Source organism: Corapipo altera, unplaced genomic scaffold (assembly GCF_003945725.1).
Source record: "Corapipo altera isolate COAL_440 unplaced genomic scaffold, ASM394572v1 49, whole genome shotgun sequence".
NCBI lineage: Eukaryota > Metazoa > Chordata > Aves > Passeriformes > Pipridae > Corapipo > Corapipo altera.
In genome coordinates, this window is record NW_020884879.1 from 14,643,409 (window position 1) to 14,666,060 (window position 22,652).

The 22,652-nt window shown below is 35.2% G+C and overlaps 1 protein-coding gene across 11 annotated transcripts in view; it reads left to right on the forward strand.

Moving 5' to 3' along the window:
* The window catches only part of CSPP1 (centrosome and spindle pole associated protein 1), a 66,801-nt gene that overhangs the window by 2,580 nt on the left and 41,569 nt on the right, over window positions 1–22,652 (forward strand). For 5 of the 11 annotated variants that reach the window (XM_027638789.1, XM_027638794.1, XM_027638798.1 and 2 more), the window contains 7 exons: window positions 2,267–2,370; window positions 2,909–3,005; window positions 8,031–8,131; window positions 8,819–8,842; window positions 11,246–11,326; window positions 14,453–14,554; window positions 17,979–18,424. In XM_027638789.1, coding sequence (XP_027494590.1) covers window positions 2,269–2,370; window positions 2,909–3,005; window positions 8,031–8,131; window positions 8,819–8,842; window positions 11,246–11,326; window positions 14,453–14,554; window positions 17,979–18,424 — 953 coding nt within the window. In that variant the 5' untranslated portion in view covers window positions 2,267–2,268. The remainder of the gene's footprint in view (window positions 1–2,266; window positions 2,371–2,908; window positions 3,006–8,030; window positions 8,132–8,818; window positions 8,843–11,245; window positions 11,327–14,452; window positions 14,555–17,978; window positions 18,425–22,652) is intronic. The other 6 variants (XM_027638800.1, XM_027638792.1, XM_027638795.1 and 3 more) reach the window with 5 other exon arrangements.

The following is a 22,652-nucleotide window of genomic DNA, read 5'->3' on the forward strand; positions in this document are numbered from 1 at the left end:
ACACCGATCAAATTTGCCTGTGTAGTTCAACTGTAACAGTTTTGTCTTTGTTTTTAAATTTATTATATTGCTCTTTCAAGCAACGTGATGGGAGTGCAGAATGCTGGAATATTCATGGTGTTCCTCATGCTAGATAGAAAATATACTGCAAATACTCCTTTCCTTATACTGTCTCTCGGAATAAGCTTGTTACCATTCCCATGCAGTAATTTGGAAACAGTTCTAGAGTTTATAAATGCGATTGTAAATGGATATAAGAAATATAGATGTTACAGTCAGCGAGCTTTTGAAAAGGCTTCTCACAGTGCTTCCTACGTGCGGTTATTTTCCTCTTGATGACTGTGCTGCCCTAGATGGGTGATGAGACCAACTTTTACGTTTTTTAGTATGACAAGTTGCTTCAGCCTTTTTTCATTATTCTTATGTAACTTAATAGGCTAAATAAAATTTACCAGTGCCTGGAAACTTATCCTCTTTTAACTTATCCTTTCTCAGTGTACAAAACTAATGAGATTAAAGATTTAGGACAAATCAGATGGGGGTATTTATTTTTGGAATTGATTGTCCTGTATTACCACTAGGAATTGTAAATAGGTTGTCCTAGTTCTGCCTCCTTTGTAACAATATTATAATTTTATATTATGAATCAAAAAAGATAAAAAGTTTAAAGGAGTACATTCTGGGGAATATGTCAAGCAAATGTATTCATTAAATTAAGTTAGCCTGCAATTACTTGGCTTTATATGATAGCATTTGAGCATTTTTTGTTTTCATCTTACTTCTAGTAAGCATTTATCTCAGTCTTTCTGGACACATTATTTTTATGTTTACCGATGTGCTATCTTATTATATTTGAGGTGGTGGTTTGGTTTTTTGTTGTTGTTGTTGAAGTTCTCTGATCCTCTTCCTGAAACTGTTTTCTAATATACCTTTATGTTTACTTCATACAATCTATAGGCTTTAGAAAGATATCTAATCAGCCTCAAACAACCTACTGTTATAGTTAGATTAGTATAGAATAGTTTAGATGTTTGTTTAGATACTGGATGTGATGGGATTGTTCAGGAACCTGGATAAGCAATCCTATTTCTTAAGTTCTGTGGGTAGCATTAGAGTGATTTGAGGGTCACAATTTTCTTCTCAGTTTCATGCTTTTTTAAAGTATGGAATATAACTTAGAGATTTTTTTTTTTTAATCAGTGGGCTTGGTTTTGCAAAACTTCTCCTGCAGTGAAGTTGATGAAAACACTGAGTGGAGATTAGGATGAGTAGGCTTGTATCCAGTTGTTGGTTTTGGTTTCGTCTTTCCCTTTTTTCATGGTTACAGCTTTGCAGTATTTTTAGTTCTGGTAAGACTGTTCTAACAAAGAGTATTCAAAATTAACTTTTGTACAGTTTCACTGACATGAATTTGATTGACTCTCATTTTTATTATGAGGTTATCCAGGTGCAGCAATGTACAATAGATTCCACAAATAAGATGCTAAAATTTCTGCTCTGAAGGGCTTTCAGTTAAATAGGCAAGGTGCACAACTTATGAAAGAGAGGTAATCAGCTCTTCTTCAGTACATGTTTTCTTACAGATGATTGGCAGATTATTGCAGAATTGTAGCTATTCTTATTGCTTCTGCTATTTTAGTGGTACAGGAGGTAGTGATACACTGGTGGCTCCAACTCCAGAAACACTATGCATGTATTGTGAGTTTTTTCTTTGTTTTGTCTTGTTTTTAATAAGCTTGATTGTTTTTAAGACTTCTCATGATAGTAAGTTAAGCACACAACTGACTGTATGATTTGGTACGTATTTTGGACTATACATGTAATATGCACTTTTCATACTCTTTTGTCTAGTGATTCCTTTATCCTGTTTATTTTTGTGTATTTTCTAATTTTGATTTAATTGTTCACTAACAGTCAGCTTGTGCTAGTGTGTAGCAAAGGGCCATTGGTAGACTTGCAGTTAAAAAAACTAACCCCAAACACTTTAACTGTGTTAGAAAAAAGGATTAGAGAAGTATCTTCAATCTTACAATCTAGAATCTTTGAATTTTCTCTCTGGTGAAACATCAAGTAGTATCCTCCATGAATGGGTTTCCTAAGTCAGGTGTTTTGTTGACTCAGCAAACATCTTAAGAGTTGTAGTTCTGAGGGACAAACTTGGTTATTTTTTAACTGCTGTCTTAAGCAACTATAATTGAGCTTTAAATTTTTGAAATTCTAATGTAAAGGTAACGTCTAAAGTTCTGCGTCTTTTCTGTAACCTTAGAAATGATGGCAGATGACTTAGACAAATCTATTGAAGAACACAAGGCCAAATATGCACAAGATAAGGCAGAACTTGAAAATGATCCACCTTACATGGAAATGAGGGTAAGACTGTTAAAAAGCTTTCCTGAATATAAGTACTTGTGTTGCTAAGCCTAGTTTTACTGTGCTCTTATAACTGGTTTTTTTTGTTAAATTATATATTAAAGATTAAGTAATTTCTAACTTAAATACTTTGTATCTGTATGTATGTAGATTTTTAAAAACCTGTATGCTACCAGGCATACACAGTAAGATTTGTATTTTACAAGTGAGAAAACTCTTGTAAATGGCTATTATTGCTCCTTCCCCCTCCTCCCTAGGGAAGGTGACTATCAGGGATCTGCCCTCTGCTCACTCCAGAGCTGTGGTCTTGGGATATCCTCAACAGTTCTCTTACAGAAACTAGGAAATATAAAAGGAAAGTAACAATTAAACAAAATCTGTTCTTATCACAGTTTTCCTGTTAGTAATTTTAATGTGTTAATCCAGCATTACTTTCAGTCTCTCTATTCTCCAGTGCCAATAATTATGTTACTAATGTTCTTATACATGATATTTCCTTTACCTTGTACTGCAGTAAAGCATTTTGTTTTGTTTTCAGAATAAGGAATCAGAGAAGCTTTCTGAGACTAGGAAAATGTTAATCTCCATGGCTAAAGAAAATATACCTCCGAATAGTCAACAGAACTATCCTTTAGGTATAGTATATTTTTTTATTATATTTTCTAGATTTAAGTAGCATTTAATTACATTTGGGAATTTTTGTAAGGGAATTACTGCTTTAGATCTTTAATCATAAGATGATCATTGTAATTCAAGTGCGTAATAATTCTTCAGTCTTCCAAAAGTCTTGGGATTGTATGGAATTTTATTTATTTTGCAGTTACGCTTTTTTTTTTTTATCAGGAGAATAGGGCAAGCACTTTCTTCCTGTAAAGGTAGTGCCACTAAAAAAAAAATCCAGATCAACCAACCAAAAAAAAAGAAATCTGCTTGCCTGTCCTTGATAGGTGATATGTCCTTTCCTGTTGTATTTGAGTGAAAAAAGCTTTGAAATTCCATCTCTTATCTGGACTTTACTTCAAAAGGATACATTCTCTGTACTTTGTGACAGGGAAGTAAGAATACTTTTCCTTTCAACCTCTTAGGTTAAGAGTCCTAGTCCAACTTGACTAAAATGCATACAGTTAAACTTAAGTTTTTTCATTCAATGGTAAGCATCTTTCAGATGTTTAGGCAGTTAAAACTGTTTGTATTGCTCTGTAATTTTTTTACAATGTACAACGTCCAATGTTATATGTAGTCATTTACTATTCAGGGACAGAACAAGCACTTAGTTTTGGTTGAAGTCTTAACTAAGGGAAATGGTTAAATTTGTTTTGCTGTGACTATCAGTATTAGTAACTGTTTTCATTATATATTGTCCTTTTTCTTCTTTTCTTTGTGATTTCTGATTGAAAATGTGTGTGACAGTGTTCTTTTCTCCATTTTAATGTTTCTGTAATGTGCCACCCTTCCTTACTTGTCCATCTCCTTTCTGTTGGCACTACTGTTTTTCCTTAGTTACACTTGTATAGCTCAGGTTTGTTCTGACAGCTTTAGAGCTTTTTCATGTCCTATTTCTTGTTGATAGGGAACTCTTTTCTTTCAGTGTAGATGCTTTGGGTTTGTACCTCATTAATTTTCATGCTGTGCCTGCTGTAATTCTGATGTAATTCTGCAGCTTCCAGTGGGAGGTGGAACCTGAGCTTGTGAATCTGTGGGTTTGAACTGATCTTAGCTGCATAAATAAAAACATGGTTTTTGTAAGGATGTTGTATAAATAGATCTACCAGCCATCAGAAGACTTTTAGAGGAAAACTTCACAAAAAATACTTGAAATGGTAATTGAATATTCCTTGCTGCCAGAAGTCATAATAGATAAACTTGGTTGTAGGACAGCACTTGAATAAGTATCTATCATGCATTTTTGGTGGTTTTATTAGGATCAGCATGTTATTCCTGGTGTTGATAATTCTTTGCTTAACAGTGGAAACATATGATACAGAAAATAGAATACAATAGGTAGTATCCCACTGCCTGACAGTGACAGATCAATACTGAACAGTTAAGCTATTTTAATATTAAAATAACTTTATCATTGTGGGAGAGCTATAATAACATATCATGTTGTGTTTGTTATTACAAATTTGAATTAACTGTTAACACCTAAATATAGTAACCCAACAAAGTATTACAGGTGAGGGGCATTTTCAGGTGGTCTTAAATGAAAACCAGTAAGTAGTTATTGCCCTGTCATGGTTTAACCCCAGATGGCAACTAAACACCATACAACCACTCACTCACTCTGCAGTTGGGGAAGAGAATTGGAAGAGTCAAAGTGAAAAAGCTCATGGGTTGAAATAAAAGCAGTTTAATAGTTGAAAAAAAAAGTGATGAAAAAGAAAATAACAAAGAGAAAGAAATAAAACCCAAGAAAGACGAGTGATACAAATGAAAACAGTTGTTCACCACCAGCTGACCGATGCCCAGCCAGTTCTTGATGTTATGGGTGGGAGTGGAAGACTTAAACAAAATTTATTAAAGAAACCGTGCTGTTGAGTCAGGAGGTCCAGAAAGTATCCAATCTTAGCCTCAGATTTTGTCAGTGGTTTAAATTTAAGGAATTATAGAGGTGTGATTGAACCGCCTTTGTCCGTAGGTTTTAATGATGGGAAATGAATAATTTATTATTACAAATGATCAGACAAAAGATCTTAATCAGAATTATCTATTACACAATATAAATCCTAAAAGTACTAGTAGTGTTAGTAAGTGGCAGGAGGGCCTACCCCAATAAGAATCTGGTAAGATAGCACAGTGCACTATATTGAGGCAATTATTGAAGCAATTATATTAGAGTTATCAAAAAAAGAAATAATTATTAAGTAGAGATTTGATATAACTTACCCATACCAGTGCTTGTGGGGAGATCTCTTTCCATCAGCCTTGGAGGGTGTCCCCAGCGAAAGGGAGGAATCTCCACACACACACCCCAGGAAGGGTTATGTTAGAAGAACCTGACTGTATGAAAGTGACTGGACTTTTATAGTATAGAGTGATGGACTGCTAGTCAGAAATTTACAGGCGAGCTACCAGCTTATCTGTCACATCCGACTTCAAAAAGCAGGATATATGTTTGGAGTTCAGTGAACCAGGCTAGTTTTAGCATAATTCAACACCAAAAGCTTTACCACGGTGCCACCAGTAACTCACTACAGAGAGCTGGCGTTGCTTGCATTCTCTGACCAGATTCTAGGCCTTACTGGGGCAAGCCCTCCTGCCACACTCGAGCAGCAGACCCCCCCAACCTCCCCCCTAGTGTTATTTATGAGCATGATGCCATATGGTATGGCATATCCCTATGGTCAGCTGGAGTCAACTGTCCCAGCTGTGTCCTCTCCCAGCTCTTTGAGTACCCCCAGCCTGCTTGCTGATGGGTAGAACAAGAAGCAGATAAAGCCTTGATGCTGTGTGACCACTGTTCAGCAATAACAAAAACATCCTTGTGTTACCAACAGTTTCCAGCACAAATCCAAAACACAGCGCCACAGCAGCTACTCTGAAGAAAATTACCTCTATATTAGCCCAAATCAGCACTTTCTATAATAATAATTTGGATGCTGAAGTGGATGGTTGTTGGTATTATTGGTTGGCTCTGCTTTAAAGCAATGTAATTTCCTGTGGATTAAATCAGACAGGGACTTGTTCCTTGGTAGCTACTAAGTGTACTCTATAGTTCTAGCAATAATGTTGAGATTCAGACTGAATGAAGTGACAGTTATTTCTCATCATTAAATGCATGCAAACGTTTATATAAAACTGCATTTAAAATCTTAGCTTTTTTAAAAAAATTGTCAGTGTCCTTATATGTGATTAATGGAATATGAAATGGCAGATAACTACAGCAATTACACAAAAAACAAAAGCAGAAAACCATTGAAAAAGGAAGTAAATCTCTTATTCTGATGGAAGAATTCAGACAAGTTGCGCACGAAATTAGGGTGAATGTATGTTAGCTGCAGTAGTTTTGCTCTGCTAGGCTCTCCTAGAATAAGTTTTTGAAGTGAGTAGTTTTCAAATATCCTGCAGATCATTACCCATGATTGTTATATCAGTGCTTTTCCAGTGGCCAAAAAAAGGTCTTCTGTTAAAAAAATTAAACACTTTTTTGTTTGAATACTTCACATATTTGAATCAAAGCACTTGATTCCTTAATTGTCACTTCTTTTCTTTTTTTTTTTTCGATACTGAATTTTACTGGCATCTGTGAAATTCCTGAATAAATCTTGGTCTGACCTGTTAGTTGCTTTTGACCTTCTTCTTGGTTTTCTATAACTAATTCAAAAATAATACATGTGAAAATAAAAAGCAAGAGCAAGTAGCTGAAACAAACCATTTCCTCTTCTGTATTCTGTTCATCCTTGCACTTATCCCTTTTCTTAGTGTTGAAATGGTACATTACTTTTTTAAACAGAACTCACATTTACCTTATGTGTGGAATTGGGAGAAAAAAGTAACTTGGAGGTTGGAGAAGAAGCTCCTGTGCAGATTTTGGTTAGTAGTTGAATTCTGCAAGCTGTTTCAGAGTAGCATATGACATATTTAATCAGGTCCTTTGGTTCTACAGAACAGCAGGCTGACTCCTGTTTGTCACTTCTTCCCTGTTACACTGCTTCACTGGCTTAGGAGGACAGTTTCAGCTCTGTCAGAATATATCTCAATCCCGGCCAAACAAACTCATGCAATAAATTGGGACTGATATAAGAGTAAATCTTGAATATCCCTCTCTTCTCTCTTACTCCTTGCTATTAATTTTACATAGATCACAAGATGTAGAAATGCTTAATAAAAATGCTTAATAAAAAAAGCCCCCACCCAATAGTTGCAATTTTTGTCTCTTGTTGGATGGGTTTGTGGAATTCACTAGCTCTTTGTGGAGAGTGGTGAAAGTGGTTGCAGAGATGGCCTTCTGGGGCAGGGAGTGTTTCTTGCAAAGTACGTTAAGATGTATTTTGGGAACAGCAAACAGCTTGCATAGCATTATTTTTTTAATTTAGCAGCTGTTATGAGACCAGATAGTAATCTCAGAAAAGTACTAATGTGTTTTGGGTCTACTACAATTAAAAACACTGCGGTGGAAAGAAGAATGATTATAATTATCGTGTGGTCAGATTCTAGTTATATAGAAGCCAACATATTTTTCAAGTGCTTTGTGCTAAACAAATAGCTTGTTGCTTTCAGTTGTGAATTATGTTTTCTCTTGTGTGACAAGCACAGCATAAAATATCAGATTAATTTAGGAACTAACACATCAAAGGAGATTTCTTCTGAAACATACATTCACAAAAAAAATATGTATAATCTTTAGGTTATATTATACTGTTTGTAAACTCTTCAAATGAATTCAATTTATGTTGCTTTTTTTTCTTTTTTTTTTCCAGTGGAGAGAAAAAGCGCAAGGACTAGAGAAAAACTAATATCCAAATACCAATCTATTTTTTTTGTGCTTTCCATCCATCTACTCATACATACTACTGTTTTTTTGGCTGTTTTGTAATTACTGGTTGCATAATTAATTTTTTTTTATTGCTTGTGTCAAAATCCAGATGTAGCTTTTGCAGGATGTGCTTTGCATTGATGGAAAATAGTAAATATGATATTTCATGGTGTCAAACTTTCAGGTGACTATGGCATGAGTTTACCTCTTGGAGAGGAATATGAACGAAAGAAACATAAACTCAAAGAGGAACTCCGAGAAGATTATAGGCGATATCTTTCTCAGGTATGGCTGCTTGACTGCTTGCTGTACTTTAGTGAGTATCTTAAAATGATTCTTTCATTTATTTGAATGAAAATTAATGATATCTGTAAAAAATTTTTATAAGCAATGGCTCATTTCAAAGACTTGGATAAAAGTAATTTCAAAATGTTACCTCTAGGAAGGGTTATATATTTTAGGCTTCTACAGATCTCATTGCCATGAGACTACGTATTACTTAGTACACTTTATTCTGAATACTTTATTTTTTTGTCTTCTTCCTTAGTTTTTTGCTTAAGAATTTAAAATCTGTTACTTCCTTAAGTACTTAACGTATTTTGTGGTCTGTAATTGGGGTAAGAATATTTCTGTAATTAGTGTGAGTCCATTTGACAACTTCTTTTTAATTTTAGGAAGAAAAAAGCTTTGATGTTCTGCTTAACATGAGTTACTAAATGTCACAGTCAATTTAAAATTGAAATGATATGTATGAAATGTCATCATCTTGGGAGTATTCCGTATCTCCTCTTCGTGAGACAGAAAAAATAAGGAACCAAATAATTTCTGTTATATGAAAATGCTATTTATCAGTGTCTTTAGTTCTTAAAATGAAAAAATGAATTTGCTTTAAGAAAGGAAAGACTTTTTGTTAAGTCATATATTTTTGAATGAAAGACTCTTTTTGAATAGTATCTTCTCCCTGACTTTTAGGGTATATCACAGGCAAAAAGAAAGGTAGGGTGTCTGCAATATGATTTTTTTTTTCTTTCCAATTAGTTGCTTTTTGCTTTGTTTGAAGGCTTTGTGCTCTTGGAATTTAAGAAATCATTTTTTTTGTGTGGTTTGTGTGTTTGTGCATGCTGTAGTGATTAGTTGTGACTAACAGCATTGTTTGCTTTGTGCAAAATTATTAATTGTATTTATTATTTTCCATTAGTAATATTTTAAAACATTTGTTGATTTCCTTTTCCCTTTGCAGTTGCTATTGTTGCTGTCTAATGCTGACTGTACAATAGTTTTTATTTTAGTAGACATTTGCTTCCAGGTTTATCAGTTACATAGATATTGAGAGTTCAGATCCTTTTTTTTCTCCATGATATACATACTTTATAAGGCTGATACAAAATAGTAACCTCTGAAATATTATAGTGTGTCATTGAAACCAGTCAGGGATTTTTTCTTCCAATCACTATCATCAGTTGTGCTTAGGGAAGCAGTAGAGTCAGTTATTCAACACCTGGTGGCCAGAATGCAAGAATTGTGAGGAAAAATAAAACCTCTGGTGTTATTTTTGCAAGCTTTGGCCAATTGATTTTTAATTATTTATATCATTATACTGTCATGTATCTATAATTTTAAAATTTAACACAGTCCATTCAGGTTGTTCAGATCAAACAACTTCAGTAACATGGTAGAAACACAACCTACTGGTTTTTCTGGGGCTTTGAATAACAGAATTTGTGAAAAACAATAGCAACAGCAGAATAAACTGCCTTCTTAACCTCTGACTCAAATTATGCTTATGTGATTGTTGCTTCTTGTTTAATCTTAAAACTCCAGATTATTTTCGAAGTTAGAATGTTGTGTTAAAATTAATGTTTCATAATTTTCACCAAAGTACCCAAATAATATAATTTTTGCATTAACTTCTAGTGTTTTATTCTCAACTGAACTCCAGTTTTACAAATTTAGGTTTACAAGGTGGTGTTTTTTGTTTTATTTTGTTTTGTTTTGGTTTGTTATGTTTTTTTTTTTTTTTGATGTAGTACATGTTAGCTATATTAAGCTTGTAAGGCCTGACCAAGAGACAGGATAACAATCTTTAATTTCTTTTCCAATCTCTAATTTCTTTTGCCCACCTAAAGAGATAGTGTAACTTTTAGCAGCTCTCGCAGTGATAATTTTTTTTAATTAATAACTTGTTTAATCTTGCTTATCTAGAAAAATGCAGTTTCCATATCAACTTCTGATTTTTGGCAAATATGTTTTTAACATCAGGGATGATTTCCGTAGATGTCTTCAGAATGCGTGAAAAAAATTACTTAATAATGAGGATTACGGTTTATTTACTTAAGCTAGTTGTCTTGATGCTTGAATGTTTGCAAACCCCTTAAATCTTCTAATGTGTAATTGTAAAATATAAGTCATAATGATGTGGTTTTGTACTGGAACAGACAGAGCTCTTGAGTGCCTCCAAGCTTTTAAGTTACCCTGCAACATAGATAATGGAAGGGAAACAGTGCTAGTGAATACCATATCTCACCCATTCCCTTCTTCAGCCCATGCCACACAAAGAGATGATCATTTTGTTAATCAGATTTATAAAACACAGATGATTGACTGAGAAGGGCCTGGGGATGCTTTTAGTAAAAGAGTGATGTGTGACGGAGCCACTAGACCTGGAAGCCAAGGACGTGCCCCAGCATTGGTATTTCGTTTGAAAGGCAACTACTTTGACTTGCTGCACAGCCCAGTTCCCAAACTGTGACCCAGAGATCTATACGGAGCAACAACATTGTGGTTTTGATGGGAATTTCTGTTCTGAAAGTGACTGATGGTCCGTAAGGAATTACAAGATTTAGTAATGGGTCGTTATCCTGAAAAGTTTGGGGAATGCTGGTATAGAAAACACTGTTGAGATACAGATGTGACTATGCTACTGTTAGCATAGATTTCATCTATTGAAGTAAGAGGTAGACATGTTTTCTGCAGTTAGAAAAAGCAGTTTTTCATCTTCAGATATCATCTTGGAAAATTCCTCTTATGCTTGTACAGATGCTTGTGCTTATGCTACAGAAGAACTGAGTGGGGTTTCTTTGAATAAAAATTAGGTTTTTTTTAGTATACAGAGACTAACTGTAATACTTCAAATAGTGTAACAGGGAAGAAGTGACAAACACTTTCAAACTCAAGCTTAAAACTTGACAGAGACGTTTACTTTCTGCATTCCTTGACTTCATTCATGCGTTCCAAGAACACTCTACATTTTCAAAAACATTAAGGTTGTCTTCAGTGTTTTTTTTTTTCACTAAATTGCTCAAATTAATTTCAAAAAATATGATTCCTAAAAACTATTTACTTGAATAAGAATTGGTATTTTAAAATATATTGAATGGTTTTAAATTTTTTTTAATGTAGAAAAATTATCTGACTACTGGTGAAGTAGATCCATATACTCAGGGATTATCTCTTCCTATTGATGAGCGAAGATCTGCCAAGGTAAATATATGAAGGAAATTAAGTAAGTGAACTGTAACTTGAAAATGAACCTGAATGTCTAAACTGTTGTGGAAAAAATATTTCTATTCAAGTTTTTTTGTTTGGGTGTTTGTTTGGTTTGATTTTTTTACACAATAGAACATTTTTGGAAGTGGTCATTAGAATGATTTTCTGAAAAGTCAAGTCTTTACATTTTGTTTTTGTTTTGTTTGTTTTTATTTTGTTTTTGTTTTGTTTTAAAAAAAATTTAATCCTAGGTTACTTTTACTCAATTTTTCATAATTTGATGTATAGTTCCATACTGATAGTAGTCTGAGGTTTGCTACTTCTCATCCACAACTAGTGGTTGTGCTTAGGTTTTGTTCAGCAATAAATATTGATCTGATAAAGAACATTGGTTTTGTTATAATTGTGTATGCTTTTCTACTTTATTGCTCTTCTTACTGCAGCCTGGGGATTGTTTTAAAAATATTTGCTCGTAGGTGTTTCTACAGTGATATTTTTACCAGTTCCTAACAGCACTGAAGAAAGTGTGCTTTCTGCTGCTCACAATTTGCTTTGGTGTCTTTTGCTTACACTTAACCTACCCACTTATCCTCACACACTTCTTTCTTTTAACAGTTGAATCTGGAAATCTAAATAAAAGCTGATTTGATATTTCACATATTGCCTGCTGTTAATATAGGAATCTTCGCAATTTCAAATCTTTCATTGAGAGTACAGATGCTAATTTGTTTTGTGAATGGAGTACACAAACTCTTTCTGCATTTAGCCCCTTTGATCTCCCAGAGGTTTCTTAGCAGTTTGTGATCTTGCTTTCATTTGTTGTAGTAGTATACCAGCCATGAAAGTCTCCCTGCTGTTGGAGCTTCGTGGAGGTTCAATTACGAAAATGCAACATGCTTATGTGGGTTTTCTTTACCTCTGATCCATTCCTCTGATGTATGGTATAATTCTGTGAAAGCCAAAATCAGTCTTACAGGAGTCATCTCTCCTCATGCCCTCACATGGTTGGTCTTATAATCCCAGTTCCTTTCTTATATTTGCTTGTAAATTGATCCAGGAAGTTGAGTCAGCAGAAACACTGTAATTTATCAAAAGTTTTGCTAATTCTACAAGTGCAACTGGTTGGTTGTTAGGATTAGTCAAACCACAGTGGGCATACAAGGAAGAAAGACAAACTGTATTGCTGGAGGAGGACCAGACATTTGCGCTCCTGGGAGTTTTATTTTCTTTTGGGTGTTTTTTAACCTATATTGGCTTGAGGTTGCACTGTTGATCTGTGTTTGGGACTAACTGTCGTTGTAACCTGGTGCAAGGCTTCTGTTTTGGGATGTGTTGGTCTTGTCCTTGCTGTGCTTACTTACACTTTCTGCCTCTCTTGTGGTGCTTTGGCCATATGAGGAGCCAGGTGAGAACTCAAATAAGTGAAATTGCCCTTGTGAAAAAACCCCAAACTCCAAGTTACATGAATGCAAAAAGGAGGCAGCAAGAATGAAATGTCCAGAAAGGGGAAAAGGACTCCTCCTCAGTGGCTGCATACACTTGTACTAAATTTGTGTTATCTTCAGGTTCTCATGAGCTTTGTGTTAACCCTTGCAAGTATGTGTGCTGAAACAGTGGAAAATAAAAGTATCTTTGATTAATTCTGTGGAAACTGAAGATGTATTTGAACTGGGAACATGTCTGATCATTGGTGGTTTTATATCATAGCAGGTCAACATTTATTGAGATTGTCTGTTTGTACAGTTGTGTTATATCCTTTTTATGCTTTTTACCCATTTATTGCTGTTGCAGAACCTAGAAGCTGCCAGAAGATGTCACACTGTGCCCTGCTAAACAGTTGGTTTCTGGGCAGATAGGGATGAGAGGTTGACATTTGCATTTTGATTTCCTTCAGTGCAGTCACACAGCATATTGAATTTTCTGCTGAGTGTTTTGCCACCTGTTAAAGACGAAGCTTGTTTCTCAGCTTTGGAAAATGCCTCTCAGGCAGCTTTCATGGCTGTCTGCATGTTTTATATTGTCACTGTTATAAAACCTAGACACAAATTTTGGGAAAAAACCAAAAATCAAACCAAACAATTTTGGCGACTATTAGTATGATTTGCAAATCTATTACGAGTCTGGTATTTCCATGGTGATTGAGGTATAAATTTTTTTTGTTGTAAATTGGTTCATGAGAAAGTAAATTTATATGTAATGTTCAGATTTTTTTAATACCTTTTCCTTTTTTTTTTTTTTTTTTTGAAAATGCTGCAGTGGAAAAGAGCATGCTTTGTAATGTTGTAATATAACTCTCTTTTTTTAATTTATGTGATGGTTGAAATGAGGTAATATAAGAGATGCCCCATGCTCTAAGCACAAGGTAGTAATATCAAGAAGTAATGTAAGTTAGAGTTTGCTTTATCCAGAGACTTGTGTTTCATATATTATTAGACTATTGATGTGCAGTTCATGTGTGTTTTTGGACCTGAGCAAGCTGGTTATAAATATTGTCACCTTGAAAAAGCAACTAGGACAATGTGGATAGATCAGTTTTTTCCCTGTTTTTCCTTGCATTCTTTGCACTTTTGACTCTTTTGCTGTCAAGTTCAAGTCAAATTTAACTGCTTGTTTGAATTTCACAGTTCATGTTATACCCTAAGCTATAATTGACGCATCTTTTCTATACATGTATTTGTTGTCCTGTTTTAATTATGAACAGGGCAATACACAACTAATCTTAACACACAATAAAAATCGTATGTGTAAAAATCATCTGTAAATACATTCAGATTGGAAATTAGAAACTGGTTTCTAATTGTCAAGGGAGTGAGCCTTTGGAAAATTTTGGAATAGGTTTAGCAGGAGGAAGCCTAACTGGTTGATCTACAGTAGTGTCACTGGGGACTAGACTTCATGGCCAAGGAGCTGACTTCTGCTTACAGATTTCAGATTAGGGGAAAGTACTATGTTCAAGAATGAATAAAAACCTCAAAGCAATTCAAGCCTTATTTGTACATCACAAAGACTAGGGGGGGCCAAACACACAGTTTGCATGTATTCACTTAATACGTCAGTTCTATGAAGTTAAAAGCTACTAAAAATGCTAAATTATGATGCCCTTTTCAATGCCTATTTTAGGAGAAATTACGACTTGAAAGAAACAAGGAGTACAATCAATATCTCAGGGATAAAGAAGAATGGAATGAAAGGCTAAGGAAATTAGGGAAGAAAAACAGAGAGGTAATACAGTTTTACAGTCCTACCAATAACTAAGACATACAAAGTAAGACAAAACAAGCAAATTATGTTGTTCGATGAGACCAGTTTTATTAATGTGTCTAGGAGGTCCTGGTTACAACTCATACAGTACAGTTCTTGATTCCTGCTTCCATCATATCTGTGTCATAGATGGGTGCTTTCATTCTTCTATGTGTCTAAAGCAAATCCCTGGGTTGTTTTTGGTGATAAAAGTGGTAGCCAAAAAAGCTGTCTCTTTGAACAAAATATTGAACCTTATAGAGCTTTTATTTGCAGATGCTCTTTTCCTTAGTCTGTGTCCAGTTCATGAGAAAGCAAGGCAAGTGCAGGCAACTGTCCAGAATATGAGGCTGTGCATTTGTGAATAAAAAACAAAAATTAAAAAAATTTACTACTGAAAGTGAGCTAGACACATGCATAATTGAAATCACGTTCTGATCTGAGGCCTTTGATTTGTATGGCAGTAAGCAGGTAGGAACACATGCACACTCCCTTCCACTGGATGAGGGAAAGAATCAGAAGGGTAAAAGTGAGAAAACTTGTAGGTTGAGTTAAAGACAGTTTAAGAGGTAAAGCAAAAGCTGCACGCACACAAGCAAAGCAAAATCAGGAGTTCGTTCCCTATTTCCCATGGGCAGGCAGGTGTTCAGCCATCCCCAGGAAAGCAGGGCTCCATCATGTATAACAGTGACTGGGGAAGTCAAATGCCATCACTCTGAATGTCCCCCTGCCCTTCTCCTTTCCCCGTCTTTATATGTTGAGCATGACATCCTGTAGTGTGGAATATCCCTGTGGTCAGTTGGGGTCAGCTTCCCTTGTGCCCACAGCCACCTTGCTGGTGGGACACCATCAGAACCAGAAAGTCTTTGGCACTGTGTTAGTGCTATTCAGTAGGAACTAAATTATTCCTCTGTTACCAACATTGTTTTCATCACAAATCTAAAGCATAGCCTCATAGAAGCTACTATGAAGAAATTTATGCCAAACCAATGCAACAGCCAATGGGATTTTTAGATCTGATTAACATTGTTGTGAGACCCTTTGCTTTAGTAGTCTGGAAGCAATATATTGATCTGAGAAATCTGCTTTCTAATAATAAAATCTTTTCTGGAAAGGGTAAATTTTATTTTTAAAATATTTTTGCCTTAGTTTAATAATTTGGAACTCCCTAATGTAGATTTGATTTAAGAAGGCCTTCCACTTCTTTTTAATACAGAAATTCTGAAGCGTACACTAGCGTGAGAGCTAGGTCGTTCCACGAAGTGCCTTGTATTTGTACTCAAAACATCCAAAAGTTTATTGTCATTCTTACAGCAAGTGCAAATACCCATGTGTTTTTAATTTCTCTCCAGAAGAATGTTTCTTGTTTCTAGAAGGATTGTTTTCTTATGTAAAGGTCTTATGTAAAGATCTTTTCCTCCAAGTACATTGGAGTGTCATATAGTTAAAAAATATTTTAGTCTGTGAAGACATGTAGAAGGCAGTATTCAGGCATCCTTTAGATGTTGAAATTCAATATCTGTTTCTTAACTGACTTCTTGAAGGGTTGGAGTGCTACACAACAGTGATCCCTAGGAAACTGGCAAAAATGCTGTTTGTGTTTGTGTAACTGAGTATGTAAATTTCTAAAATTTTTCTGCATTTTTGGGCATTTATGTTTCCTTATCTGACTTGTCTAATGAAATCTATTTAGGGACTCAGGGTTTTTTCTTCTTGCTTTGTTTGTTGTCCAGTTGGACTTCTAAGTTATATTTTTATTATTCTTGTGTAGAAACAATTTTGCTGTCATAAAAGAACAAACAGAAAAAAAGCCTGGTGACTAGTTGTTGAGATTATGCCATCTCTGAGGGATATTTAACTTGGAGTGAGAGTCAAATAACATATGTGACCTCAAAAGTTTGATCCAACAGTTTAGATAATCCTAGGATAAACTTCAGTTCCAAGGAACCTCTGGAAGTCATATAGTACAATCCTCTGCCCAGAGTAGGGTTAATTCACAGTTAGATTGGGTTGGTCAGGCCTCATCTGGTTGAGTTTTGAAAGGATGAAGTATGCACAGTTCCTCTGGGCAACCTGTTCCACTGCTTTAACTTCTTGATCTGAATTTCTATTCCTCTGTATCCCACTGGAATATCCTTTCCTGCAACTTGTGACTGTTGATTCTTTGAAAACCATTATTCTGGCATCTCTGTAACTATCCTTTAGGGAGAGACTACAATTACTAGTTCCTCCTGCTCCATACAAACCCTCCTTAGGCACCTTCTTCCAGGCTGAATAAACCCGGCTTTGTCAGCTTCTCCTTTAAGAGCTCAAATGCCATCTCAGTAGCCATCCTCTGCACTTTCTCCAGTTCATCAGTATCTGGGTGGGGGAGGGAGAGCAGAAACTGGGCACAATACACCAGAACCTGGATACTGAATAAATACTGAGCAGAGAAGGATCACTTACCCTGACCTGCTGACAAGAAGTAATGCAGCCCAGGTTGTTGTTAGCAGTTATCACTGCTGAGGGCCCTCTGCTGACTCATGTGCAGCTTGTTGCCCACTGCTAACCCAGGCCTTTATCTGCAGAACTGCTCTCTAGGCAGTTGGTGCCCAGCCTGTGCTGTGTGTGGCATTGTTCTGTCTCAAGTGCAGAGTTTTGCCTTTGCATTTGTTGATCTTCATGAGGTTTTTGTCAGCATATTTCTCCAGTTTGTCAAGACCCTTCTGAGTGGCAGTTACACCTTCTGGTACACTGATCCTTCTTCCCAGTTTGGTGTCATTTACATCCTTAATTTATTTTTCATTATATTTTGTAAAGTGTGAGTTACTGTTATCTTTATTCCATAGATGAAGGATTAATGCACAGAAATACTACAGGATTTATCCAAACCCATGTAGTTTGTTAGAACTGTGTATTGAACTCTGGTCCAGTGTGTCATAGGTTTGGTTTTTATTTACTAAACTATCCTTCCTCATAAAGACTTCTGCTGGAGAGCAAAGAAATAGATTAAGAAATAGTCAGGTTTTAAAAGGTTGTGTTGATAGGGAAGAAGTATTACAGACTTACCTGAGTCTGGATATAATAAAGATATCTAGTCTCTTGGTGAGGTGTAAAGTTCCAAGTGGTTTTTTGATTATTTGCACCTCTGAAACTGAAAGTCAAATTAGAGTTGGTAAAAGGCCTGTCCAGGATTGATAGCCATGCTTCTGAAACACATTAGATACAAGGAAGAGTACCTTTTTTAATCTCAAGAAAAAGAAATAAAACACTAGCTTTTAAGCACTTCTGGAAGTATTTTCCTCACCTCTTATCTTTCTTCCAGTACTTGTTTAGGGATTGTTTCAAGCAATACAAAACTAAGGTTTTACTCAATGTTATTAGTTTTTATTCAGATCTTTTAATATTTTTTTCCATTAAACAGAATGAGATGGACAGGAATAAAAAACCTGCTGCTGTTACCAGGCTCAAGCCAGATCTACATACAGAAGTACAGCCCTTTAATACGGGTGCAGAACCTCCCAAGAAGGATGCCTTTACTTCTACAGAAGATTATGAAGAGCTGCAAAATAAGAGATGGCTGGAGGAAGACAGGTACCACAGGTTAGATGATGAGGTTGAATTAAGAAGTCGACTATTAAATAAAAGACTCGATGCAGATTTGGATGTTCCCAATGGAAGACATCATGGATTTGCTAGCCAGTCTGTAATTCCTATTAGGAAGCATCACAGACTTGATGAAGATCGTGATTTTGGTAGAAGATACTACAGAGTGGACTATGATCCTGAGATAAGTGAAGAAACGGACCCTAGATTTAGATGTGAAAGCACCTATGACAGAAGAACTCCCCGGGTTTTTCATGCTGAAAGGTATTCTTAATTCCACTTTCTCCTTTATTTCTGTAGCTCTCATTGACAACCATGGCTTGCTGTCATTGAAAATTATACAAGATTCCCATGTGAAAGCAGGATTTTTGTACTTACTTATAAAAAGGAACTTTGCAATAATTTATAGAAAAAGTGTTGAACAATTGGACCAGTACCTAAGACTATACATCATAGATTAAGGAGCATTGTCTATATTATAGCAAACCAAGGATACTAAAGAAATTACTCCAGAAGAAGCAGCCCACAATTAATTTTTGTGAGGAATGGTGTCCCAGAAAGCATGTTATTATTTGAGAGCAAACACCTGCACTGGAAACCCAGTGTTATCTCTGTTTTCTTAGTCTGAAATAGTAATAGCAAGTCAATTTTCAGTTCAGATTCCAAAACTGGTTTGAGCTTCAATTTTTGGTACATGCCACTGTGTGTATAAAATGCAAAAATGTGTTTTTAAAAAATCTTGTTTTTTACTCCTTGTCTTGGTAAATGACGGGCTTTAAACCTTTGCGTAATTGAATCAAATCCTGATGGTTTTAATAGGTGCTAATCTCTGTAATAACTACACAGGTTGAATAAACATATAAGAAAGCCCAAACCAAACAAAAGAGGGTGTCTCAGATAAATCATTCAGGAGGAAAACTGATATTATGTACTGTTCAGTATTAAATAGTCTTTACTGTGTTAACTGATACAGCAGTTTTGTTACTTTGACATAAATTGTTAATCATTCTCTTCCAGCTTATTCACTTAAAAGAAAAAAAAAGTATAACCTTCCCAATCATTCAAGGTCTGGCCACCTTTGGTTATTCTATTGCAAGAACTGGTTGCTTTAAACCCACATGAGTTGTGGTGCAAAACAGTACCAACCTGGAAACAGATGTGTTTCATATAGCTAAATTCAAATGAAATAAATTGGTAAAGTTTATTGTAAACAAAAGGGACTTTAAGGGTGTTCATTTGGTTCACTTTCCAGATCTTGGGAACATGAGTGTTATAGCTTTTTTTTTTTTCCTGTTGCCAGAATTATTTTCCTGCAGTTGCTTTAAGGGAAGGAAACACCAGTGTCTTCTCTTTGTAAGGCAAAATAAAGACTTTTTTTCCCCTAGATTTAACACTTCTAGAAAAAACAAAGGCAAATTGTACTACTTTCAACCATGTTAAATATTAGTCATGTTTCGTTGTTAGTTGCTGGTGGACTGGTTAAATGATCTTTTGAGTTGTTGTTTACAGGGATAATTTTCTGGATAATAGTGCAAATTAATAACTGGGGAGGGGGAAAGCCCTAAAATGCTTATCTGTTTTAAAAGCATTTTTTTAATTCAATGGTCTCATGCTGCTTTTCCAGTTTCAAATGCCACTAGAGTTAAAATATTTTTTCTCAAAAGCTTTTGATAGTCTTTATAAAAAAAAAAGAAAAAGTAAAGGAATTAGATCTATGGAGAAAATTAAATGTCTGGAAGAGGCAGACTAAATAAATGGGTTGTTTCAAAGTTTCAGACTGTGTTCTGATGTGCTTCTAAAAGCCTGTATTCATACAGTGTTTCTGAAAAAGACTAGCAAATGGAAACAGTGGTTAAATAGAGAAGAGGAATAAGATTGCCTGTTTTCTGCTGAATGAGATTCAGAGAAGAGAAAATTGAAGGTTTTAGGGTAGAGTCAGCTTGTCCTATAGCTTTTCAGAAAGAAAAAATATTAGAAGCTAAACTTGATGTCTAACAAAGATAACCAAAATATTTTTGAGACTAACAGCAAGTTTAATCATCTGTGTTAATTCATACTCAGAAGGATGAATATCCTCTTTTTATTAGGTAGCTGTTTGCCACTGTCTAATGCAGTTGGACACAGAGTCTAATATTTAAAATATAAAAATAACCATTTGATAACAGTTTGTTTCTCAAAAAATTTATACAGAATTATATAGATAAATGATCAGCAAGCATAGTGTTTGAACCAACAGTAGACATCATGTTGAATAGAAGTATACTAGTTTTTAATTATTCCAGAAAACATGGATAGTGCTTATATAATATATCTGTGACCAATATATCACTAGGCAATTCATTGCTTATTTGGAGAGGCCTCTGAAACAGGTTTAGTTTCTGTTAAAAGAAAATATAGAAGATAGTCTTATCTTTGCTATTGGCAAACCTGGTGCATCTTCTTAAAAGCAGTTGCTGGACCACCACCTGAATGGCCTGAACTTAAATTTGTACATGAAGTTCTTTGGGGTTTTGTTGGTGTATTTTCTATTACTGAATGTTTATTAAAAATTAATTTTCAGTATTTTTTTATTAAATGTGTTTTTTAATCTAGTACTTTTTTCTCCTTTGCAAGGAGCTCCACTTAACCTCCTATGAACTACATTCAGTCTCTTTTCAAGGAGAAATACATCTCTTATTGACAGCTCAGCTTCTGAAGAGTTAGTATTTTTTTTTTATTTCAGGCAAAGTCAACTTTTCCAGAACACGTGTGATTCATGAGAGAAACTAAATTCATGAGGAGGCATATTTTTGTTTTCTGTGCTAAAGTCCTTATGTTCCTAAATGGGATTTATTAGTTTTGAGGGGCAGCTTTTCATAACAGGACTTTTCAGAAAGGCTTGTTTTGACGGAGGCACAAGGACCATGGCATATTTCAACAAATAGAAATGGTGCCAGGGAAGCGAGAAGAATTGCAAAATGTTTTGGTTCTTAAGGGTAGAATGCTTTAATCCATTGCCAGCAGTTAGGTGTGTCCTATGAACAGGAGACAACAGCTTCTAGATTGATTTGGGCCAATATGTCTGGGCCTGCCTTGCTAAACTTGCTGCTTTCTACAAAAAAAGGTTGCCTTTTGAATCCTAAGGTTTGTTTCTTTGCTTCCTCCCTGCATCCTTTCATTACAGTATGGACTGGGCTTTCTCTTTCCTAACTGCATTTGTCTTACATGACCAGCCTTGTAAGGAGCAGATTGATCATCATCAAAAAGATGATCTTGATCATGAAAGGAGATCATGTTATGCAAAGAGGGTGGATATCATTCTTTCATGTTGTTTTTTGGGTTGTTATGATGCGAAATCAATGTTTAATAACCTGCTTGTTCCTTTTGCCTTTGATTATTGACTCTTATTTCAATTACAGAAGACCTGTGGTTCTTTTTACGTAAGAGATGAGGCTTTTTCCATGTTTACCTATGGGTTTTTTTGATTTTTTTTTTTTGTTTGCTAAATAGGAAGTCCATGGCTCTGTCCAGCTCTGGAAAATATATGACTTTGTTAGCATTTGTTAGGTACTTTATTTTTCATTGAATACCTATTCTTGTCTTATTTTGTTGAGATAACTTGAAGTCCACAATAAAGAGTTGTCATTTTGCAAGACGAGAAAAGCTTATAAATTCAACCCCCCCAGATCATTTTAGGAATAGCTCTCTTGTGTTCATACAATATTTGGCATCTTTGAAGTTACTTGAAGTTCCAATTATATTACTTCATATGTAGATAAATCAAATTTTAGCTCCTGAATTTTTGTATTCACCGTGTTGCCTGTCTTTTATCTTGATCAAAAGTCACCTCTCCCTTTTAAATTCTATCAGGTGCATAGTGAAGGTTAGGTTGTCATTAAAGAAGCTTTTCATATCTGAATTGGTTGTTTCACCAGACTTGCCCAATAACTGTGCATCAAAACCTGTTGTAGACTTTGTTAGCTCCTGGGGATCAAGAGCATCAAGATCTGTTACGATTAATGCAGTGTGAGTGTCAAAAGTCCTTCAGCTCTCAAAACTCTTAACCAGGCTCAACAGTTAAAGGCTGCATGAAAGCAGGCTTGGGAATTCACACTCCAGACAAAGAGCTGACTTGACTGTGCTAGCAAAATGAATTATTTCTAGAAATTTTGTGTGATATTTTCAGAACTGGTTCTGCTGCCCAGTGTGCAGTCAGGCTGAAAATACATTTACACGAAACTGCTGGACCTTCCATTTCAGATTGGATGTTTTTAGGCAAGCATAGCTGAATATTTTCCGTTTCTTTAAGGCCCTGTCTGAATGGAATAGTAAGAGACATACTTGTAGATTATGAAGACAAATTAAAGGAGAGAGCATGTATGTGGCAGATCTCTGGAACTGGATATTCTAGATGTGGTATACTGTGTATTTTTCTGATAACTGCACTAGAAAATCATGATGAAAGGAAAATATTAATTTAAAATCCATGATATGTTATCTGAAATGGCTGATA